Source organism: Mycteria americana, chromosome 7 (genome assembly GCF_035582795.1).
Source record: "Mycteria americana isolate JAX WOST 10 ecotype Jacksonville Zoo and Gardens chromosome 7, USCA_MyAme_1.0, whole genome shotgun sequence".
In the NCBI taxonomy this organism is placed as follows: Eukaryota; Metazoa; Chordata; class Aves; order Ciconiiformes; family Ciconiidae; genus Mycteria; species Mycteria americana.
In genome coordinates this window covers 51,585,415-51,607,920 of record NC_134371.1, presented here as the reverse complement: position 1 = coordinate 51,607,920, position 22,506 = coordinate 51,585,415, and the positions used below count along the sequence as shown (strand labels likewise).

Below are 22,506 nucleotides of genomic sequence, written 5' to 3'. Positions count from 1 at the left end.
GCCACTATATTTCCCTATACATTCAGTGTTCTATAATGCTATACTGGTTGCGGTAGTGATTTCAACAAGTTTGAGTTTACAAGTATATTCAAATCAAAACAGTGAAAATCATAATTTCAAACATTAGCAATAACTTACTACTCTTTCCATAATTCCAGGATTGCAGTTGTTTCTGAGATCCTCCTAAGCTATTAACATTATCCACCTGGTCCACTGAAGGTGATGGTGATGAAGACGACTGTTTATTTCTACACCTATTAAAAAAAAAAAAATCAGTGACGTGTCAGTAAAACAGTTGCAGGAATTTGCAAAATAATTTTATTCAGAAAACAGTTTTTAGTTGTTACAACTGAACATGCTATCTAAAATAAGAGATTTCATTTTTGTTACTTATATTAATCAGTACCTTGGCAATGCTGGCAACAAAGATTTAGGTGTAAAAACAAATTGTTTAAGATCCACATTTTGAGCTTGATTTAACATCTGCATCTAAAGAAAGCAGATTATTGTAACTGATAAGATATAAACATATTGAAAATAGTTTTTTAACAATCTTAATGACATCATTAATACTGTATCAAGTTAGCATAATTTTTAAAGATCATATATAAAATCTTTCTGATGTCTGCTTATCTAATGTAATCAGTTAAAAAGGTTTGAATTCCATGCTTCTAGTGGAGTTATCCAAGTACCCTGGCAAAGTCAGGCTGGTTATCCCTAACTGTCATCTGTATTAGCTATAGGCTACATCATTCTCTATCACAAACAAACAAGCAAACAAAACTGTGAGGAGGAAATAAAACACTCCAATATCTCAAAAGCCATTCTTGCTGCAGAAAGAACTAGTTTAGTACTACACTCAAAGGGATAAAGTGTCAGCCATGAAATCTTTCAGAGGTTAAAAACTAACGTGGTCGGTTTTCTTATAAACACGTGGATCTACTTGTCAATGCAAAAAGATCTCTTAGTAGCATTACTCTGATAAATACCACTATTTGTTTTCATTCAGGTAATATTTTGCCAAAACTAAGTCACAGTACAGTACCTTCAACGATGCCTCTGTACCTCACCCACCACATCTATCAAATGCCATAAAAGTAAAAACAAAGAGTACATGCACAGAAGTGGATCATTGGAACCATTCCAAACAGCAGCAGAACCTCTCAAAGATTCCTGGACCTTTGGTACCTTTGTACTTCTTTGCTTTTTGCATTCCACACAGAAAAGACAAACTTGAATGTTCATATTTAGTTATAAAATTCTCTCTGCAAACAAATATATACAAATACATGACAGATTAAAATAAATCTATTCAATGGCTAACTGTATTCAAGTGAACCTTTAACCGTTTTACTGGGGGTACAGAAGAAATTGAGTTCCTGCTCCTTAAATCAGCTAGGTACAAAGAAAACTTTGAATCTCCATTCATCTCAGACTTTGGAGGTACTCCAGTTTTACCTGAGAAAAGGAATGAAAATAATCTTCAGGTTAGCTTAGAAGGGATAAATCCTAATTCTTTCCAGATCAATGGAAACTTTGCCACTAAGCTTAGTATCTTTTATTAAAAGATCCCAAAAGATTTAACACACTAATTAAAAGACTTAACATACCAATATTAATATTTATATAAAAGTGTAACAAGCTTGGCATTGCTCTTAAATCACACACTAGATGCTCTGAAAAATATTATTAATCATTGTAGTGCCTATGAAAGTGTTATTGACAAAACTTTTTATTACTGCTTTTATGACTGTATCATAGCAATAACTCATGCCTGACTCTCTTGCTTACATTGCTTCTGTTAATGTAGCTATTGGTATCAATGAAGCTATTCTAAATTATATTTGTCTAAAAGTAACAGAAATAGTAGATTTAATGAAACTCACAGCAGTCATGTCCACACATATCTTTATTTTTACAGCGATGGTTGCATTCTCTGTTCCCATATTTCTTGTAAGTAATCTCTTGTTTAGATCTGCCTCCTAGATAAATATAATACAGAAATACCCATTTTTTATTTCATATCTAGTGTTGAGAGAGTACTTCATGCAGTAAAAGATGGGCTAGAAGTAATCTGGGTGACTAGAATTTTGTTGTCTTCAACAAAACTTTGGGCTGCTCCAACAATATAATTGGAAATAAATTAATCAATGCTACTGAAAAAACAGAGAAACTACTACATTCCCAAATTCAAGCAGTAATATTAGATACCAAACACCCATGATTTTTCTTATTTTCAAATTCATCAAAGAATTGCACTGTAGTACTTGACAAGTGGAAGCAGCAGCATTGCATTTTTATTATACTTGAGAAAGGAACAGTATGGATAAGTAAAGATCTACCTCTCTACTGAAAGCAAGATTCAATTTTCTGTTGACTTTGGTATTAGCCAGATGTTGTGATCTGACCATTTACCTGTATCTACTTTTGCTGCTGGCAGACTTTGTGGTGAGCCATAACACACATCAAGTGAAGACTCAGCTTTCAGGTTTTGATTTGTAACCACTTTACTTCCCACTGTTTTTGGTGTTAAGTAAAAGGCTGTATATGCTTGCTGTATATCAAGGCCCACTGTGAAAAAAAGACAAAAATATTTAAAATTGCTATAAACTGTTTCTAAACTACTGATTACCTTCAGTTTTCTAAAGAGTTTAAGAAAGTATAAATGTTTATTAAAAGATCGTGGAAATTTGTTATGGTAACGTACCATTAAAAGCACACTATTATATGAATGGATTCTTTATGATTTAGATTAAAAAAAAAAATCAAACATTTTCAGAATTAAAGACATGGTTACTAGATAAGTAACAAAATTAGTCCCTGTAACAGAATTTTTCTGTATTGTTTTAACATTGTTTTTAATTGCCATTTATCTATGGCTTTGCACTGCCGATATAATTTTTACTTTAAAATTGTACTACAGTCTGTTAGATGAGTATCAGCAGCTCTGTATTGGCAAAGGCGTAAAATGAGTATGTTGATAGTATTTTTGAAGTTGAATGCTAATGATAGTTCTAGTTCTAATTAAATGAAGACTCATATGAGACTATGAAAGACACCATTTGTAAAAAGAGTATTTTTGTCTTTTATTAGGCAAATATTGCTGGAAAACCAGACAGGCTTTTAAAAAAATGAGAGATTTCCTTCATGTCTGAACAGAAGCAGACTTTAAAATAAGTAGAGACTAGGAAGACCTGCTTTTAGTCTAACTCCACTGTTACCAATTTCAGAGAAATTAACTGTTGTGTTGAGTTTTACTGAACTCAGTATAACTTGTAGATAGCCAAGTAGTAATACAAGGACAATTTTTTCTTCATCTCTGTTTGGTTAGAAAACTCTCCTTTTTCCTGAGCCACAGGTTTAGCCATAAGAATACAGGTTATTCCAGGTTTTATTATTGTAATAGTCTCAATATTCAATGTTCATAATGGAAGCACCAAATATACTTCAGTTAATCTAGCACATACCAATCTTCTTTACAGGTGGGGCATGATGACAGAATTTAATACAGCCAGTCTATTTTTAAATTGTATTTCAAAGTTCTGTGTTTCAAGGTCATCACTGTCTCTCCTCATCTGCTGCTATAGTTCCAATTCCATGGAAATTGACACTGAGGGGACCAATGTTTTAATCTACACACATTAAGGCACAAAGTTTTCCACTGTAGAAATTTCTTGCTACTGAAGTGGAGATGAATCCACATGTAATTTTTTTTTATCACAATGCAAAACCTAACCGTTCACAAAGACAACGCTTCCCAGCATAAATAACCTATCAACTTGATAGGTTATCGCTACTGAAAGTTAATTCAACTTGAAGGCGAAGGGCAAAAGAGAATCCTAATCTGTATCAACAGAGCAAAATACTATAATCTAGTAACAGTGTTGATGTTTCCCAGTTCATTAATATGCTAGTAAATGAAACAAACAGATATGTAATTAGGACTGTTAGGTAACACTCAACCCAGTAAAAAAACATGTAATAGAATTCTGTTTCCAGATCAGTTAATTTTATTATACTTTTGGCTTGATATAAAGTGTTTGAATCATTTATTCAAAATTCTTTTGCAGTTGTTTTTAAATTAAAAGCATACCAATCAACCTACCATAATCAGAACTAATTAAATTTATACTAATGTCCTCTGATTTAAGAGCTCTTTTCACTTCAATTTTCTTCGTCCAATTTCCAGTTTTCAGCAGCACCGAATCCCTGTATTGTACCAGTAAAGTTTTGTTAGACATGGACAATGAAAACAAGACTGTATACTATGGCACCTGTAAGCAAGTGAAAGAGCCTTTATTTGGTCTTAGTTCTTGGATTGTGCTTGATAAGTGGCCTAAGAATAACCTCCCAATAATATATGATTTATGGTCATAAGAGAGCCAGGATCCTGCAGATCAGTTTCAGTTCTGCCAAAAGTGCCAGACTTCAGCCAGAACTCACGTGAAGGCCACACAGTTGGAAAAGATTTTGTTCTTTTCCCATTTGCTCCAAGCATATCTTAGCCAACTGGAGAATTTAATTCCATCTCTGAGTGAAAAACAATTTTGACAATATGATATAATTAAAGAAATTTAGCTAATAAGTAACAACTTGAGAATTTATCTTTTTAATAGGTATTTTACTTGTTTTATATGTATGTGGAAATCATTATGGCTTCCATAATATGACATCAGTGTTGTACAGATATTTACACATACTCTGTACTGACAAGCACACTGGCTTGTTTTGGGGGGTTTTGAATCTTGTGCAGCATTTTAAATGACAACAGTGACTAGAAAATGCTGTAGGATAAAGAATAATTTTGTATCATTTGGCATCAGTAGAAAGTATTGCAAAAACTGCAAGTCAGAGAAAGGATTAAAAGCCAACACCCTTAAAAGATGCGAGACAAAAAAAACTGATCATACATACATAATTTTCTGATTAAAAATGACTTGGTTGTCAGCATCTCCTATGACCAATGTAACATAGTGAAAGTCTGTCGCTGTTCTCTTTGTCTGTAGCTGCTCATAGTTCGTTAATTTGATGGTTACTAAGATTTCAGCCAATGTATCACTGTATTTTGGAAGCTAGGAAAAAATGATACAGAAGATGACATAACTGCTAAAATATGCAAAGTAAAATATATGCCCTTCCATAAATTTTTAACTGTTGGTACAAGCACAAAAGCTCAATTCAAGCAATTTCAATTTGTGGTACAATTTTTATTTGTTGTTCTGAGACACTATTATACAGTACTAACTTGCCCATAGCTGAATATCCTAAATCTGATTATTTGATCAAGTACTGAGAATAAAAGACAGTCTACATTAAGCCCCTGAAAAATCCTCCTCTGTTCAATGCAAAGAGAAAGATGCAAGAAGAAAAATAGGTATATTTTGGCTTCCCAACATTCCTCTATAAGATATTTATAATTGTTAAATCTTTCTTCTGAGAATAACTTTAGAGATATTCATCTGGTATTATGTGAAATGAAAAACTAAAATAGAACTGATCATTATAACAACAGTATTCACACATTTATTGAGTTTTTAACTTCAAAGGTGTCTTCATTTGTACCAACTTCACAAGACACTTTAAGGCTATTTTTCAAATTTTGCATTTCAGAAAGGTAGAGTGGCTATGTGACCCGTTTAAAGCCAAAATGCATATCAGAACCTCAAAGCTCTTGATTGCCCATGGAATTGCACCCTCCCTTGGAAAGGGTACCAGCTAGGTTAATGTAATAATTTACTGTTTCTCTATATTCCTAAGTGTGACATAGAAAATAAACATGAGTTAATGCTTCTTCAGTAAATTTTATATGGATGTTTTTCTGTCTCTAGGGTTTATTTATATTGAAGATAGAAGAGACCTCTTAGACTCACTTATAATGCTAGAATGTGGAATATACTGGTTTGCATCTGTAACAAAATGCTATGAGAGACCCCAATGTATTACAGGGAGTGTCTATTCCAAGGCTCTCCTTTGATGTTTAAGAGTTTGATTACACATGCTAAGGTGGAAGGAGGCCACGATATTGTGTAATCTTCTATCAGTGAAGGCTCAAAATTTCTTTAAGTCAGTATTTGCTCTTACATTTAATAATATCAACATAAACCCATAAAATAAATACGAAATAATTTACCTGTTCAATGTCAAGTTCATATTTTGGAAGGTGCAAAACAGATTCTTTTATCTGGTTTCCAAAAGGAGGATGTCTGTTTAAAATCTGCAAAGATTTAATTTCATTTCTGATACATGCAGCTGATCAGAGATGTCAACAGAAATATAAATCCAAGGAATCAAAGTCACCAGAGTAATTATGCTATCAACAAAAGCCCTTATCACTCCTGGTTCTCTACTGTCAGTGATGCCCAGAATAGCAACATAACCAAAAGAAAATTCCAATACTTTTTCATATTGCTACCACTTCTGTTCAGGTAACAGCCAATGAATTAGCCAATGACCTCAAAACCTGACTACTCAGGTTTTATATGAGATGACTCTTCTATGTTGCCCTAGCTTTAGTCAAAACAAATGACAGGAAAACTGCAAAAGGGGGCAGAAAAGAGAAAACAAATTCCTAAAGACAAAACAGAAAACCCCAAGTACAATCAATTTCCTTTAGAAATCAGTTGTATCTTCCAGACACTGGAAAAACAGTTTCCTCAGAAAAGAAGCCAAGAGCCAAAGACTTGTCCTGGGGTAAAATCTAACTTCCCTAAAATAAAAAGTGCTTTATAGAGGATTCAGAAGAATTTTATTCTATGACTAACTAAAACTAGCAATAATGGAAATTCAGGATTCTCATAATTAACATACGTTAAGAGAAACTGTAAATACATATTCCCTTTTATATTTTTTCTAACTCCTAAAGGGGAAATGCATATTGTCCTGTTTCAAATCATGTTAATGATTAAATTCTACATATTTAAGCAACTGCTTTCCAAAACCAGCCAAATCAGTGAAATAATCCACATTAAATTTGCTAAACAAAACATCATACACATTTTCAAGGAAAAATAGCAGTAGCCACTTTTTTTTTTTTAATTCACTAGTATAAATGAATAAACCACTTAAAGCACTCAATTTTGCTGACAATCATATAGCAAATATATATTAAGCATACTGCTTTTACTGGTAACAGTATTAATACTCAATATTTTCCTTATCATATTTATCTGCATACAAAATAATAAATTACCAATTCAAGTTCCCTTGCATTTGTGTCTTCTATTTTTTTAAATGAAGTCAGCCCAGCATTTACCATAGCATTTGACAGTGATACACCTGTGAAAAATTTAAGTTTTATGCTCTTAAATGACAACACTAACCTCAAATTATTCTCAACAACTGCATTATAGCAGGTAAAACCAAAGCAGAAAACATTTTAGAGTATGTTTGTCCCAGCTTTTTGCTCAGCAAATCACTAAATTTCTTTTCAGTTGATTAAATATTTTAGTATTATTTAATTTCACTTATCCATTAGTAAAGAGAAAAAGAAATGCAATACAAATCAAACATGAAAACATTCCATATTTCAATACTGACAATTTTTAGTTACATTTTCTAGAGTAAACCAGATTTTAGATCACTTTCTACAAGAATCAAGAAACGTGTTCCGCATATATATGATGAAAAAAAGCACATCACAGCATTCTTTGTCTCAGAAATTTTTTCCCCTATCGAAGGAATTACTTAACTACGTTAAAGTCATAAGGATCTCAATGTTTTTGAGCAAGCTAATAATGAAATTCACTCAAAAAAAATTATTATAATCTTCTAGGAGTCTTTGCAGATTTAGCAAAAAATTTTCCCATGGCTTTGTATGCCACAAAAGCAGACTGGCAGAGAATTCCACATACAATCTTATTCCTCTTTGTGATTCCCAGTTCTTTTAAACTTCCAGTGAGATTTAGAGTCATCACAGCACATGAAAAGGCATTTCCCTTACCTGGAACTACAGCCTACTACAATAACTGCAATGATTTTAGATAAAAGATAGAATGAGTATGTGGATTCTTCACACGTAATTCTGCAGAAACAGTAAAAAAGATCTGAAAATTAAGTGGGAAACCTCTCAAGAGACTCTTAGGTTGCTTCTTGGAAGATGTTACAGCAATCTTACAAGAAAAGACTCATTTCAACTCAAGAAGTTGATGATTTAGAGAAACAGAAGACCTTTCGTCCTTTTATGTATATTTGAACACCTTTTGGGTCTGACTTAGGGAAAGCATCTTCTACCATCTCCCCTCTCCTTTGCAGAAGCTCTGCAAACAGTCTGAAGACTGAAGACTCTCACTTATTACTTCTGCAGCTACTTCAGTTAGAGCTGTTGCCTTGTTTCTTTGTAAGTGAAGCTGAAGACGAGTTCTTTTGTCATAATTCCTAAAATGGCAGAAGGGTTTCCACCAGTGCAGAAAATACAAGATATAAATAAGACTTCTTCTCTTTGTCTTTATCTATTTCTGAGGAAGAAAAAAAATGGAAGTGGAAATCAAACTGAACAAGTGGTAAAGGTGATAAAATCCTGTACGGCGACTGATTATTATTCTGTCTGTCAGAACAAGCAAACAGAAATCAAGCATATCATACAGCAACAAGAGGGAGCATCATTACTGGACAAAGGTAACATTGAGATAGTTGTAGAAATGCAGTAAGAATTCAACTGAATCCTCAATCTCAGTAAGGCCAAATGTCAGTTAAAGAACAGTCACTCTTATAAAGGAACTACTGATTACTAAGGCTTTTTTAAGATTCAAAAAATAACATACTGAGATAAGAGTTTAAAAATTAGGGATTTCTGAATATGTTACATAGTATCAGTAAATTTCTGTGAGCTCAAACAATTCACTTAACTTCACAAAGACACAGAATAGGCTTAGCAGCCACAGCATGACAGAGGTCAAGAATCAAACATCATAATATAAGCATCAATTCAGTACTTGATTCAGGAAAAGAGTGAACTGTCAGCAGATGGTTCAAAAGAAGGCTGTGAGCGGAACAAATGGAACTTTGAAAGTTAGCAATTCTTTGTAACATATACTGCAAGAGCAATGACAGCATAGGAAAAAATAAAAAAAAAAAAAAAGGAAAACAGGGCAGAGGTGTATATATAGCATTTTTATTGTTAAAAAAACCAAAACTGACTTTATTCTATTGAATACAGTGTACAGGAAAGGATTTGTCTACACTGCAAGTGCCATGTTTCTTCCACTCATCCTAACCCCTTAGAAATGCTGAACACGAGGCAGAGTCCTCAGATGACCATGTGCACATCAGCACAGATCCAGAAGGAGTGGAAAAGGGCTCCCACCACACTGTACTGTGCTGCACACAAGCTAACAAGCCCTGTCCCTTGCTTTGAATCCACACGAATGAAGCAATACAGCTTCTGCACCTGAGCTGGCAAGGCTGTAATGTACTGTACTGTATGGATCTTCTGGCTTTGCTATTCTCTAATTTGCAGATCTCTACTACGCTGTTCTCTACAGAGTAGATGTGTCTTTAAAGAAGAAATACAGAGAACACTACAGTGAATTCTGAAAGCGTGAAGGTATGATAAGACCAGACATCAAAGCCAGAAGCTATACTATTACCTCAAACAAGTACAACTACATTTTTGTAATACAGAGGACTCCAAAATTTCTGAACTATTTTTCAAATAATTTTGACAAGTCTGTACTTCCAGCCAGAAGTTCATCCAGCAACAGGATACAGTGATAGGAAGATTATTAGAAACTTGTGGTCCTCATGTATAAGAACTCATGCACAGTAAATTTATTTCTATTCCATGATTCCTATCCATGTCAATGCAAATTAAAGGGCTTTCATGCATATGAGAAACAGGACCTACAGTGACAGCTGTTTGGAAAGGAAGGCATAGCCTAGTCAGAGATACGCAATCACACAAACGTGGAATATGCCCAAGATACTGAGATGAACATTAAGAAAAAAGAACAACTCTGAAATACTTTGAAAGCCTGAAGAAGATTACTAGATGGATTACTTATACTTTTATCATGACAGACTATTCTGACAACTGTGGTACTCAATTGTGGCAAATAAGTAACTAGGAGACTAATTTAATTATGTAACCAGACACCCCAGAAATTAGCAGGCTAATTATGAGTTTTGATTCTGTATCAGATTACACCTTTATCATTTCTGACTAGTACCTACCAATTTTTTCCAATTGTTTAGACACATGAAGTGAATTTTCCCAAAGTTTGCACCTGAAACACTTTGCTAAAATCAAAGAGTTTAATAAAGCAGAAAAGTTGTTCTTACATGATGCCACAAAGTCAGATAACCCTGTAAAAATAAGATTGACTTGTATTAATCAAATAAAATGTAGCTTATTATTATATGTACCAAAAAAGTATTAAATTTTACCATACATCTAGTAACTCTTAAGCCATTTCTAAATATTCTTCCAGTATCTTGTGTCAAAGTAAAGTCTTGAATAGGAATGCATCCTAGCTGAGCCTGAATAAGACTGGAAAAAAAAATTTTTTGGTGTATAAGCCATACTGTAAGCGAAGTATAACAACATAAAAGTTTCTACTGGAAAACAGAAGAAAATTCAGAATAGAAACAATGAAATGCAAGATCTGGTCCTCTATAAAACGATACCAATTTTAGCAGGTACTTCAACAGCCACAAAATGACAGCTTTTCAATAAAAAGTAACAACACAATATAATATTTACCAGTTTATTTTCATTTCTCTTGTTTTTATCTTCCCCTCCATTGGAAACCTATGCATGAAAATAGACATATTTTCTGCTACTCATTTTATTTATTGCTAAAAAGTTACTTTCCTTTTCCCATGTATTTATTTTTTTTATACCTGATAGTTATTTTGTCCTTGTCTTTATTCAAAGTGTTCAGTATTTTCTTTTCATTTGTTCTTAACTTGACATCCAGAAATTCTGTACAGTTGGAGATCATTGTAATCTGTAACAATTTAACTTTTTTATTAATTGTTTTTCTTTGCCATTTTTTTCTACCACTTCTTCCAACTTTAAAAAAAAAAAAAACGCTTTAAAAAAATGTTATTGTCTCAATACTATGACCACGAAAAGATAGTCAATCAGTTCTTTCTACTGACCAACTCTCTTTCATCTTCCTATAAAGGCTGTCATATAACAAAAGGGGAAGATTTTTCTTTCAGTTTTTCGATTACTATTCCACTTGAAATTATCTAAAATCAACCACACTGCTAACACTTTATGACATAAAAGGCAAATATAGTTTTTGCTATCTGTTATGTATTTCACTTTACTTTCTTCATACTTTAGTAACAAAGATAGCCATAGGAGAACATTAATTCCTTTTTTTCATGGCCAATCTGTTCTACCATAGTATGTGCTTGAAAACAAAATGTCTTTTGTGACTTAACAGTAGCAATAACAACCTGTCATCTGACAGAGGAAAATGACTTAAAACAGAAAGATAGTAACATTCCTTTAAAAGTAAAATCTGCTCTGCATGCAGCTGTTTTTTGCAATAAAAAATAACTACTAAACCACAAAACAATACAGTGTTTAATACATAAACAGAACAGCTTCAGCAACTTTATATCTTCATAAGCAAGGTTAGTGAGGGGAGAAAGAGTTGGAAATCAAAATATTTCAGAGCACAAAGCCTCAAAAATATTCCATATGGAATTTATTTAGATGTATTCTCTAAAACTTTATACAAACAAAGCCTGAGCTTTTTAAAAGAAATAAAAACTTCTTTAAAAGAAACAAAAATCTTTGATTCTGTTTAAAATCAATTGAACATATGTAAATTTTCTTTAATAAGTTAAATTACCAATTCATTTAAAGTCTCTGTTCCCTTAATTGTGAAAAATTGTTTCACTGTATCAAATGCAATATAATACCACGCCATTAATCTTCCAGTCTCTGTAAAAGAAGAATATACCTTAAAAAATATGCCAAGTATTTTTTTTAAAGTCACAAAATTGAATTAATTTTCTTATTGCAAGGCTCTCTGAGATTTACCACCACTGACTCAGTATGTTATTGCCCCCAGCTGTCTGATGGATATTACTGACCCCATCAGAGTGGCAGAAAGAAGTATGTGCCAGTTACAGTTTTCTGCAATGGAGATGAATTCACACTAATATACCAGACTGTGAACTGTGGTTGCTGAGAAGCCAACCACCTCTAGCAGAGGACTGCAGAGAAGAGCAGGTATTGATAAAACCTGTCCTTTATTGCACTGTGTCATATCCAATTATCCTGTGATAACGTTAATTTTCTCCTAATCGGCAAAAAAATTTCCAGCAACAAGAGAAGATCTATTCATGGATCAACATTAAGTGAATGAATTTCCATGATTTGTCAAAGAAACTTGCTCATATATTCTAGTCAAACAATCTCTCTGATTCTACTCTCTACTACATTTGTGTACTCCTATTAATGGGTCACAAGAATAGCTGTGACCCTTTGTAGTTCACTACTATCTCAACATCACTTCTGAATATGAGTTTATTTAAAAAAAAAAGTATTACCTGTTGGTTTGAAATTATTTGCTTCATCCATCCTGATCAAATCAAAAGATGATAAATCATTTAAGTTCTTCAAACACAGCTCTGTCGACAATTTGAAAATGTATTTTTAGTACATGCAGAAAAACTTATCTATGTACAAACCAGAAATATCATCATCAAATTGCACTGAATGTATACCGAAGTAATTCCACTGAACTCAAGTAAAGGTTTTAGAATATGATCCTGCTCCTACTAACGTCAGTGGGTAACTTCTGCCTCAGGGGAAAAGTTTCCTCAGGGGGGAAAGCTCACTCAAAGATATTTGATACAGGACAACCCAATGTTTTTTCAGTAAAGCAAAAGTAGCAAAGTAAAAGAAACTAGATGCACGGAATGCAGGCTGCCATATTAAATTCTGAATGACAGACCGGAGAGCCCACAGTAGTTCTACAAAAGATTTCCACTAGAATGTTAACACTTCAATGGTTGAAACGTCAAATATGCACAGGTATTTATGAATCCTTCATCAGAAATTTTCATACTGTATCAAGTGCATTTGTATTTACTTCACTAAACCTATTTAGTTGGGTATCTGCACGAGGATGACCAGTGTTTTGTTTTTCTCTCTTTCAAAACCAAGGTAATTAAAAAGCTAAAATTACATTAATACAATGTTTAGAATTTAAAAATAAGTTGGGAAAGTGCTCAAAGTGATAGTTCCCATAGCAACCAGAAATCATTCACATTGCACGTGCAATGTATGAAAACATAACTGACTACGTACATTACTACAAAATATTCATGTGTGCAGGGAAAAGGAGCTAGTTTCTGTAAGAACTTTAAAAAGAGGTTGTTTTTAAGATCAGAGCACTTCAAGGAAATATAATCCACACCTAAAAAGCACTTGTAAGTGAAGCCTTCTACCCTAGCACTATCTGTAGAGGTGATTTCAAACCATGCCTTCTCCCATAAAGGTTTATTTAGGTAATAACATGCTTCATTCCCTCCATTCCTTTCAACGTACCTTCCAAAAATAGAAATGTCCTGATCTAAAAGACAGGAAAAGGTAGAAAACCACCGAAAGAACATATGAACGAGGTAACTTTTCTCACTAATAAGTACTCCTTTTTTTCCTATCTGCAAGTCACAGTCAATGTCTCTCGTATTTGGAGACTCCAAGCAGTAATGTATATACTGTGTTCCTGGAGATGGGTCCTTGAAACCCTTACACAATAAACAGCCTCAGCATAGTTCCACCAAGCCCGACATCAATCACAAATTTTTCTACACAATTGTGTAAAATTTAATAAATGTGTAAGTGGAGTTCAATTATTGGCTCTACAAATTTCAGGGCATGTATCAGTCTATGTTTTCATGTACCAGGCCCCACTCCAGATATTTAAGCTCCAAATGGTCTAGTTTACAAATATACAGAACTGTGATGGACATGAGGACTTTCACTGAATAGAGAAAACTGCATTTGTAGATTTGCAGAACTCCATTTACAATCTTAGCAAGTAGTCTTTTATTAATATACTTATTTCAGATCTACTAGAAAACTTACGTTCAAATAAAAATAATAATAATAAAAAAAGAGTTGTATGCTATTTTCCTATTTAAAGATGAGAGGTACTGATAACCAAACTACTTAGTCAGCTGTATGTTTTCTGATGGAGTTGTAAATAACTAAAAAGCACTATTTAAAAAAAAATTCAGTAATTGGGTTTTATTCAAGTCTTAGCAAAAAAAGCCTCTTAAACGTAGTCTTCCAGTAATTTTTACAGTATTACAGGAAAAACATGGTGATGCTAAGTTGTGGTGGTTTTTTTTTTTTTCTTGGGGGGGGTGGTATCTGTAAAGTTGGATGCCTCATTCTCACATTACTGCTTACTTGAAGAGCAAGTGCAATTTCTTAATTATGTATTTGCATTCTCTTAGTTCTTTGCTATTATGCATTTGCTATTGGTATGCAAATTTTAAAACTAAATTTGGAATTAAAATAGCAAAATAATTCTTAAGAGGATCTACTGAATTCATACATCTGAGATATGACTGATACTGTATGGAATGTTTAATGCACAGAAATCTTGTAAGACTGCAAGTCTTCCCTTGACGCCCCTAAGCAAAATGAGTAATTCAATCCATAAGGGCCAAATTTCAGGTAACAGGCAAACAATACACTACAATGTAATCTCCAATGCAAATGTCACAGTCAGAGAGTGGAATTCTCAGATCACACCAGTCCAGATATCTGAATAGCAAACCTATACAATATAAGTATTGTGACTTACCTGCACAAAAATACAGAATTTAAGATTTGCTCCTATCCTCCAATTCACTGAGTCCATCACTGGACAAGATCTGCCACACTCTGGAGTTCTCTAAAATTCCTTTTTCACGTTACTTATGCATTTTTGAATGACCAATGTAAAAATATCGATCATAAAAAAATAATGTGTTCTGTCTCTCCACCTGCTCTTTATTATTGCTGCCTAACATGCTATAATCATGCAATTTTACACTGTTTCTGAACAAGGTGAAGATGACATTTTACATCCTTTGTTTTCAAGGCTAAATTTATGATGAAGGGAAGATGACAATTTCTGAGAAAGGCTTTTTTGAAAATATAGTAAAAGAAATTAATGAAAGCAAATGACATCAATCAAAGGAAAATTGGGAAGAATGACAAGCAATCAAAATTAAAGTGCTCTGTGTGTAGTTTTATTTCTGAGTATGTATATGGAGATGAGGTAAAGGCATTTATTTTTTTTCTTCTATACAAGAAAAACTTTTCCACCAGTCAAAATATACTGATAGTGTTTCAAAAGTATTAATAGTTAGATAAATTCAATAGCACAACATAGTAAATTACATTTGTTCTGTGAATGGATCTACTTAAATTAATGGAGATATATAATAAACATGGATGAACCTGCCGTAAAATGTAACGTTTTACTGAAAAAAGCTTGAAAGCCACTTACCTTGTAATTTTGCTTCAATTCCAATTTTATTCAATCCAGATGAAAAACCTTCATGAAAAGACAAATAGCTTTTTAATCTGATACGATGATATACTTCCTCCTCAATATTACCCATAAAAACTGATTTGCTGATTTTGGGGAGCCAGACAAATATCCCAAAGTGAAAATTTTGTAAATATTTATTATATTGGGAACAAGTCAAAAGCCTTACATAGTGTAAGTATCTAAGTATCAATAAGCGGCTGTTGGAACAGATGTGCAAAGGTAAAAGCTGCAGATATTCCCCTATGTAAAATATCAGTCCTAAAAGTTGCAGAAATGTCAGTGAGCAACTTCACATGTAGAGTTTTCCTATTTTAGAATACAGGAAGCCACCTAAATTGTAACACCCATTCAAGTACTAGATGTACTATGTTCCGGTCCCATCTATAAATCCTTAAAAAAAATTGTCTCCAGCAAGTGCCTAATGACTTCATAATCAGGTGTAGAGCAAGTGGACAGGAACAAAGATATGGTCAGGGCTGGGGACCGAGAGGCTGTTCTGGACAAGACAAATTGAAGACACTAGCATTAAGATTATTGAAACTTTGTTTTAGAAAAACTATGAAATATTAGGCAACTTTTTTTTCTTAGTAGATTATACATTCAGCACTAGAAAGTATATTATGGCTTGATACTGCATTAATACATGGCCCAGTGTATTAAGACTGAAAGAAATAGATCATTATGAAGCTGTAAATGTTGTCTGTAGTTTTTAAATGTTATACCATGCTGAAACTCCTATTACTTATATTAAATCAATTGAAACTGTTGTTCCTAAAAATGTTACAGGCCATATTACACAGACTGTTTTCAACCCCTTATGAAATAATAGTCCATAAGAAAACAAAAGAAACAAATAATACTGATCTAACACATCCTAGTGTCACAAAATTTAGATCAATTAAGAAGAAAACAACAAACCATAATGAGTTGGATTTTTTAAGGCTCTAATGTACAAGAATGTTGATCGTATCCATTCCAAAGCTACAGTGACATCTGTGACAGTACGTAGCACTATTTCTGCATTTAAGTGCTCGACAAGATGCCTGTGCAAGCTAGCAAAAAAAAAAAAAAAGGTAAGTACATTTACCAATTATTAGTACAAAAAGTGCTAAAATTCTTTTTTGGAAAACAAAACAAAACAAAACAAATCCCTCCCCCCAAACCACAATAAATTTCTGTTTTTTCTGTCAACTGTTCACTTTAATCAGTGAAATAAATAGAAAATAGTAAAGAAGATGTAAATAATCAACGATGCAATTTGTTTGTTATGGCTTAATGTCCAGCAAGAAGAAATATAAAAAACCTGTCAACTGTGAAGTTTCACAATTATTTAGAAAACAAAGCTACATACATTTAAAAGTTACAGCACAGTGTTGATATTTTTAATAATTTGAAAAATTAAACCTTAACAAAATTACATGAGCAAAATTTCCTGTTTTACCCTTTAATGTCTTAACTTTCCTACATATTTCTCTTGATATTCTGTTTATATCAAGTGAATTCTGTAGTCTTGTATTTTCCAGACTCTATTATCTAAAAATTCAGAGACATGATCTGGGTTCAATTCTTGCTTTTTGTCTTTGCAATATGTACTATTTCAGTTTCTTCAGTTTCCCAGCAGGAATCTACAACCATTTTTTTTTTTTTGTTAAGTTTAAGATATTCTAAAGATGGTTTTAGCTGATAAAACAAAGGCTGTTAACTTCTGAATAGCTTGATTTCATTTTCCTTACATTTCTTCTAAATAGATTAAAAAAAAAAAACCAAACAAAATCCACCTGAAAAAAACCAAATTCTGTAGAGACTATGAAACATTGTTACCATTTAGTCTTCTAAAATATACTTAGTTACCTGCTCTCTATTATATCAGCACCATTTAACATCTGTATATACTTCTCCCTTGTACTCCAACGGGTCATAATAACTGCTGTAGCTGTAGTGTCAAACTGAAAAATAAAATCACAAACAAAAACCGTTCTCTAGCTCTCAGCAAAAAAATTCCAATTGAATATGAATCACAAATCTGTTGAAACGATTAAAACTGTTTTCTTAAAATCCTTGTTGAAATGGCTGCTGAATGCCAAGGCCTCTCTAAGTTAAAGGCAAGTTCTAACTCATTTGGGTAGCAAGCAGGACTCAGGATTCCAGCCGTCACTGGCAGGCAGGTCAGAGCACCAGCCTGTATGTGCTAATGTACATATAACAGACACATGTCAAGAAACACAAACGTGAACCGTTACTGACCTCCTTACAAGGCCCACAGCTAAGGAAAGGATTCCTAACCACAACCCCAGAAAATAATTTACTGACATGAATTCTCATCAGTAATTCCCAAACATTAGAAAGTCTTGAATGAATAGTCGAGCCTTTCATAGTCATTTCTTATAATCTTCATCACCTACTCTCAAGCCACCTCACTTAGTTTATTTTGTTTTGTAATGGAAAAAATACCGTTAGACTGATTTGTTGGGTTTTGTATGAGAAGTTTCCTGACTTTTGCATTTTTTAGATCAGATTAGTGTACTGAATATAATTAGTATCATACTGAAAGGCAGATCTTGGTAAATATTTCAGGTCTTAGAAAGTTGAAGTGGCTTAGGATTCTGAGTCACAACTTTAAAAATCTTACTGGATTACACTCTCTAGTAAAAAAATAAAAATAAAATCAGTTAAAGTTAGGAATATAGGAATTTCCATACTAGTTTAGATCTTGGTCCAGATAAAATACTGTCATGTACACAACACACCACAGTGGGTAATATAGGCAGCCTCTGGAGACAAATATGGGGTAAGCTATCTCCCTTATTAGGCTTTATTTGTATTTCTAAAAATTAAAAGACTTAAAAGGATAAGATTTAACATAAATGATTCAGAGACTTTCAAGAGATATAATTAAAATAACCATTTTTAAATCCTGCCCTCCCCCCTTATTACAACCAAATCAATGTCTAAACCCTTTCTAAAACACAGCATTCTTAGCATCAGCAACATCTTGTGGAAGCAAAATGTATTATAGCTTTTTGAAGGCAGTGTTTCTGACCCTCCCCTCTACCCCACTTCTAACTTAAGTAGATGTTTTCTTGTTCTGATGTTATGAGAACAAAAGCACATTGCTCTCTATACTATGCAATGTTCCAGAATTATCGTACAATTTTAAACTTGTTTTCCAGCTTTCTACTTTTTCTCTAATCCCCATTCATTATACAACCCAAATGTAATCTTAACATATTTTTCCGCAGCAAGGTGAAGCAGTTCTTTTTAGTGGACAATACAAAAGCAAACAGATTTCTTTCTCAATTAAGAAGTTACCCAGGAGTAATTTAACTATTAATAACAACCCTTTAAAAACCAAATGCCGCAGTAAAATTGTTGGCATTGTCATTTCTTTGTCAAGAATAGTTTCTACTGATCCGCCTATAGATAGCATCAATACAATATAGCATTAACTTACTTGAGGCCTTCCTGCTCTCCCAATCATTTGCAGAATGTCAGTTTCACTGTACTCTTGGAACATTCCTCCAACATAGTGCATTGTGGATTTTATAACCACCAGGTGTGCAGGTAGATTGACTCCCACAGCTAAGGTGCTAGTAGTAACTGTATAAGATTAAAGTATATTGATTGCAAGATGAACACCATTGAAACGTCTGGCAGACATTAAACAAGCAGCAAATAAGTGGCTAATTCTGATTTCTAAGAGCTCTTATTTTCTAGTGAAATCAGTGGGCATTCTGCACCACAAAGAATTAGACGTAGATTACAGACATGTATTTGCATAACAATTTCTTTGTATCCGATCATCAGCAGTCATTCATTATCGAGTATTCTTCAAAAAACTACATCCCAGATATTTTTATTTAAACATTCCTTAACATTTGGAGATAATCCAGAATCCAATCCATCTTCAGTTTAACACACACACACACTGAAGAAACATTATTCATCTTTCTGTGTGGATAGATATTTGAATACAGCCATGACTTCATCTTGCTTTGCAGTGATCAATATCTTTAAGATACATTTTAAGTCATCAGTCATTAGCATTGTTCATATCCATGGTACCAAACCAGAATCACCACCAATACTATCACAATACGTTACCAATACACACTCTCACATGGAAAACACCAGTCAAGTTTATGGCAAATTATCCCACACTCATGTTTTTTAATTCGCTTTCTCTAACAAATATATGGGGTGGCAGGAATTGAACATGAAAAGCCAGCTATACAGGCCAACTGATATAACTATTCCACTGGGAATAGAAAGTATTAACGAATTTTACAATTCTTTTTTGAAATGAAAGGAGAACTAAAATTAGTAATTATAGGTACATCAGGAAAGAAGAACCCAATCTAAGCTAAAGGCATAACCATACCATCTTGTGAGAATATTATTGTTTTTCATATTGTGATGGGAAATTTGTCAAAGCAAACTGGGAAATTTGTCAAAGCAAAATTACTTAATCATAAAAAAGTTGCAAAGAAAGGTTACTTACCAGTGCAATCAGATCTTCAGTCCATGGATGTGTGTTTGTATACATATATACGCATATACACACACACAGTGAGTATACGTACACTCTATTTCAAGACCAAAGAATTTTTCCCCTTTGCAATATCTGTGAAAGGCATGTTAAAACTCTACCTCCCATCACGCTCACAGACATATAAAGTGGAACATGCCGCATACTCTTTCAGTTTCCCTTAATTTGTAGAAATGTAATTCTACTATCTCAGATGATTCTGAAATATTCATACAAACTATAAATTTCAAAGGACTTAAGCACCAATAAGCAACTTCACATTCTTTCAGTGGTAGTCCATATGTATGTTCACATTGTGCTCAGCTGTGGCTCTCAAAGTTTTTTTTTTGCAAAGAGCAACTGTAGAACCATGGTCTCCTGAGATTTCAGAAATGGCACCGCAGTTGGCAAAGCCATACACAGTGCACCAGGCAGCAAAAGTACAGTAGATTGCAGGGATACAGAGACTTTTTAATACCATGGATAGTGCAACTCTAGCAAGGTTGCCGGATAACAGTAAGGGTATCTACCTTAAATTTTCATAGCGAGTCATGACCATTGTACAGGAAAGAAAAAAATCATTAATCTTTCAGTGTTGTATATGAACCAAACAGACAATTCCCCATAGGGTCTGAATCTTTTGAGACCATCACGTCTCAGAGAGATACCTTCTCCTTTCAGGTAACAGCAGGTGGAATATTTCTTATGAACCTCCACATCAGTCAAAACACCTTGATGGGAGTTTGAGAATAGTATCCTGCCCATCTAAGAAGCATAAAAGATTACCTTCAAGGAAGCCACTGCTGCAAAGGACACAAAGAAAACATGTGAACTCTTGAGGAAAGACACACTAGCAGAGAGCTCCACCTCAACAGGATGGCTCAGTGGTATGAAAAGGAAATGGACATGGCCACACCTATGTAGACATGTGAGGGAGGATGACCTCTGTGTATGCTGAAAAAAAGAAAAGTTCTACGGTCTTTAGCAACAGTGCGTATGTATACTCACAGGGTACAAGTGCATGTGAAACACAAACACATCTTTATTTGGATTTCACAAAGTAATTCCAAAGGTTAAACAAACTATAGAATCATAAAATATTACCACTTCCAAACTGCAGTCTTCTCGGGATACATTAACAACATCTTGACTTCCAAAGTTAAATTTACTTACAAAGTACTGGTAAGTCTCCTACAGTAAAAGCTCCTTCAATTATTTTTCTGTCAGATATCTCCATGCCCGCATGATGATAAGCCACACCATACGTTAAAAGATCTGATAATGAAATAATTATATCCGTCACTTGACTAAGTTTACTCAAGCAAGTATTCATTTACAGAGCAGAGAAGTAGTAGGTTATATTTACCTCTCAGTTTGGAATCTTTCAATGAATTTGCAGACCTCTGTAATCTATGCAATACACACACACAAAAAAAAGAATACTTCAAAATCACAAAACAGAGTCACTAATGCAAGCAGAATATACAAAGATACAAGTATGTTTTTAAAATGCAAAAATAAGGCTTCACATGAAACTAGATACACAACTACCCCACTAAAGAGTGTAAGATGTATTCCTTGACATGTACATTTTTTACATACTTTCCCATAGTCCTACTGCATTTGTGCTTTTTAAGGATGCTCTTAGTTTTCAACTACATGTTAGACTACCAAAAGGACATAGTCTTAAAGAAACTTTTAAAATATACATTCTTTGGATATTTTCAACACCACCTTTCCCATCGTTGCAAAGGGAACAAACTGACTCTCTGGGGCAGCTGTTGCAGCCTTTCCAGCCCAGTCATCTTTCCAAGTCATGACCTACAATCTAGATGTGCTGTTCACATAAGGCAAAGACGACCATATTTGAGGCCCAAAATCAGGAAGTAGCTTTTGCACCTGCCATGACTAGGCAACCCTTAAGTAAATAATAACTAATATGGGTCCGGGCTGTATTTATTAAAGGTATCTGATAATGCAAAGACTTCTCATGGCTTAACTTAAAACAGTAATAAGACCACATCCAATTCAACTATTCATATGTTTAATCTTTGCACTACAAGGCCTTACAGGGCCATAGGAATTAACATTTGTATGTTTAGAAAGCAGCTTTTAGAAACAACTTAATGTTTGTGAAAAGTATCCTAAAAATCTGAGAAGCAAATTAAACTTCCCAAGAAGAGTGCCAATTTACCAAAAAGTATGTCAACTGTGATGATGAGTTAGTTGCAGACGCTCCTCTGCTAGAAATTGTATTAGCTCAACAGCTTTCTTCACAGATGTCACAGGTTTACTAAAACACACAAACACTTATTAACAACTCAAATATAAAAATACCTTTGTTTCTGTTCTATACTCAGTAGAAATTTAGCATCTTTTGCAAGGACAGAAGCAGCCTGCTGTACTCCTTTTCTTGTGGCACAAAACTATAAATAAGAAAAGATTTTTTTGAATCAATGCTTTTAAGAA

At 33.6% G+C, this 22,506-nt stretch overlaps 1 protein-coding gene across 1 annotated transcript in view; it reads right to left on the bottom strand.

Annotated features, from left to right (window-relative positions):
* The window catches only part of HFM1 (helicase for meiosis 1), a 40,392-nt gene that overhangs the window by 5,118 nt on the left and 12,768 nt on the right, over positions 1-22,506 (bottom strand). Inside the window, exons 12-33 of the mRNA XM_075509241.1 lie at positions 22,375-22,463; positions 21,404-21,447; positions 21,211-21,312; positions 18,964-19,109; positions 17,364-17,458; positions 16,431-16,564; positions 15,468-15,515; positions 12,508-12,588; positions 11,805-11,896; positions 10,837-10,943; positions 10,697-10,744; positions 10,386-10,483; positions 10,168-10,299; positions 7,190-7,275; positions 6,131-6,214; positions 4,915-5,072; positions 4,106-4,209; positions 2,416-2,571; positions 1,887-1,982; positions 1,340-1,458; positions 407-489; positions 139-254 (exon numbers count right to left, since the gene is read on the bottom strand). Coding sequence (XP_075365356.1) covers positions 139-254; positions 407-489; positions 1,340-1,458; positions 1,887-1,982; positions 2,416-2,571; positions 4,106-4,209; positions 4,915-5,072; positions 6,131-6,214; positions 7,190-7,275; positions 10,168-10,299; positions 10,386-10,483; positions 10,697-10,744; positions 10,837-10,943; positions 11,805-11,896; positions 12,508-12,588; positions 15,468-15,515; positions 16,431-16,564; positions 17,364-17,458; positions 18,964-19,109; positions 21,211-21,312; positions 21,404-21,447; positions 22,375-22,463 — 2,218 coding nt within the window. The remainder of the gene's footprint in view (positions 1-138; positions 255-406; positions 490-1,339; positions 1,459-1,886; positions 1,983-2,415; positions 2,572-4,105; positions 4,210-4,914; positions 5,073-6,130; positions 6,215-7,189; positions 7,276-10,167; positions 10,300-10,385; positions 10,484-10,696; positions 10,745-10,836; positions 10,944-11,804; positions 11,897-12,507; positions 12,589-15,467; positions 15,516-16,430; positions 16,565-17,363; positions 17,459-18,963; positions 19,110-21,210; positions 21,313-21,403; positions 21,448-22,374; positions 22,464-22,506) is intronic.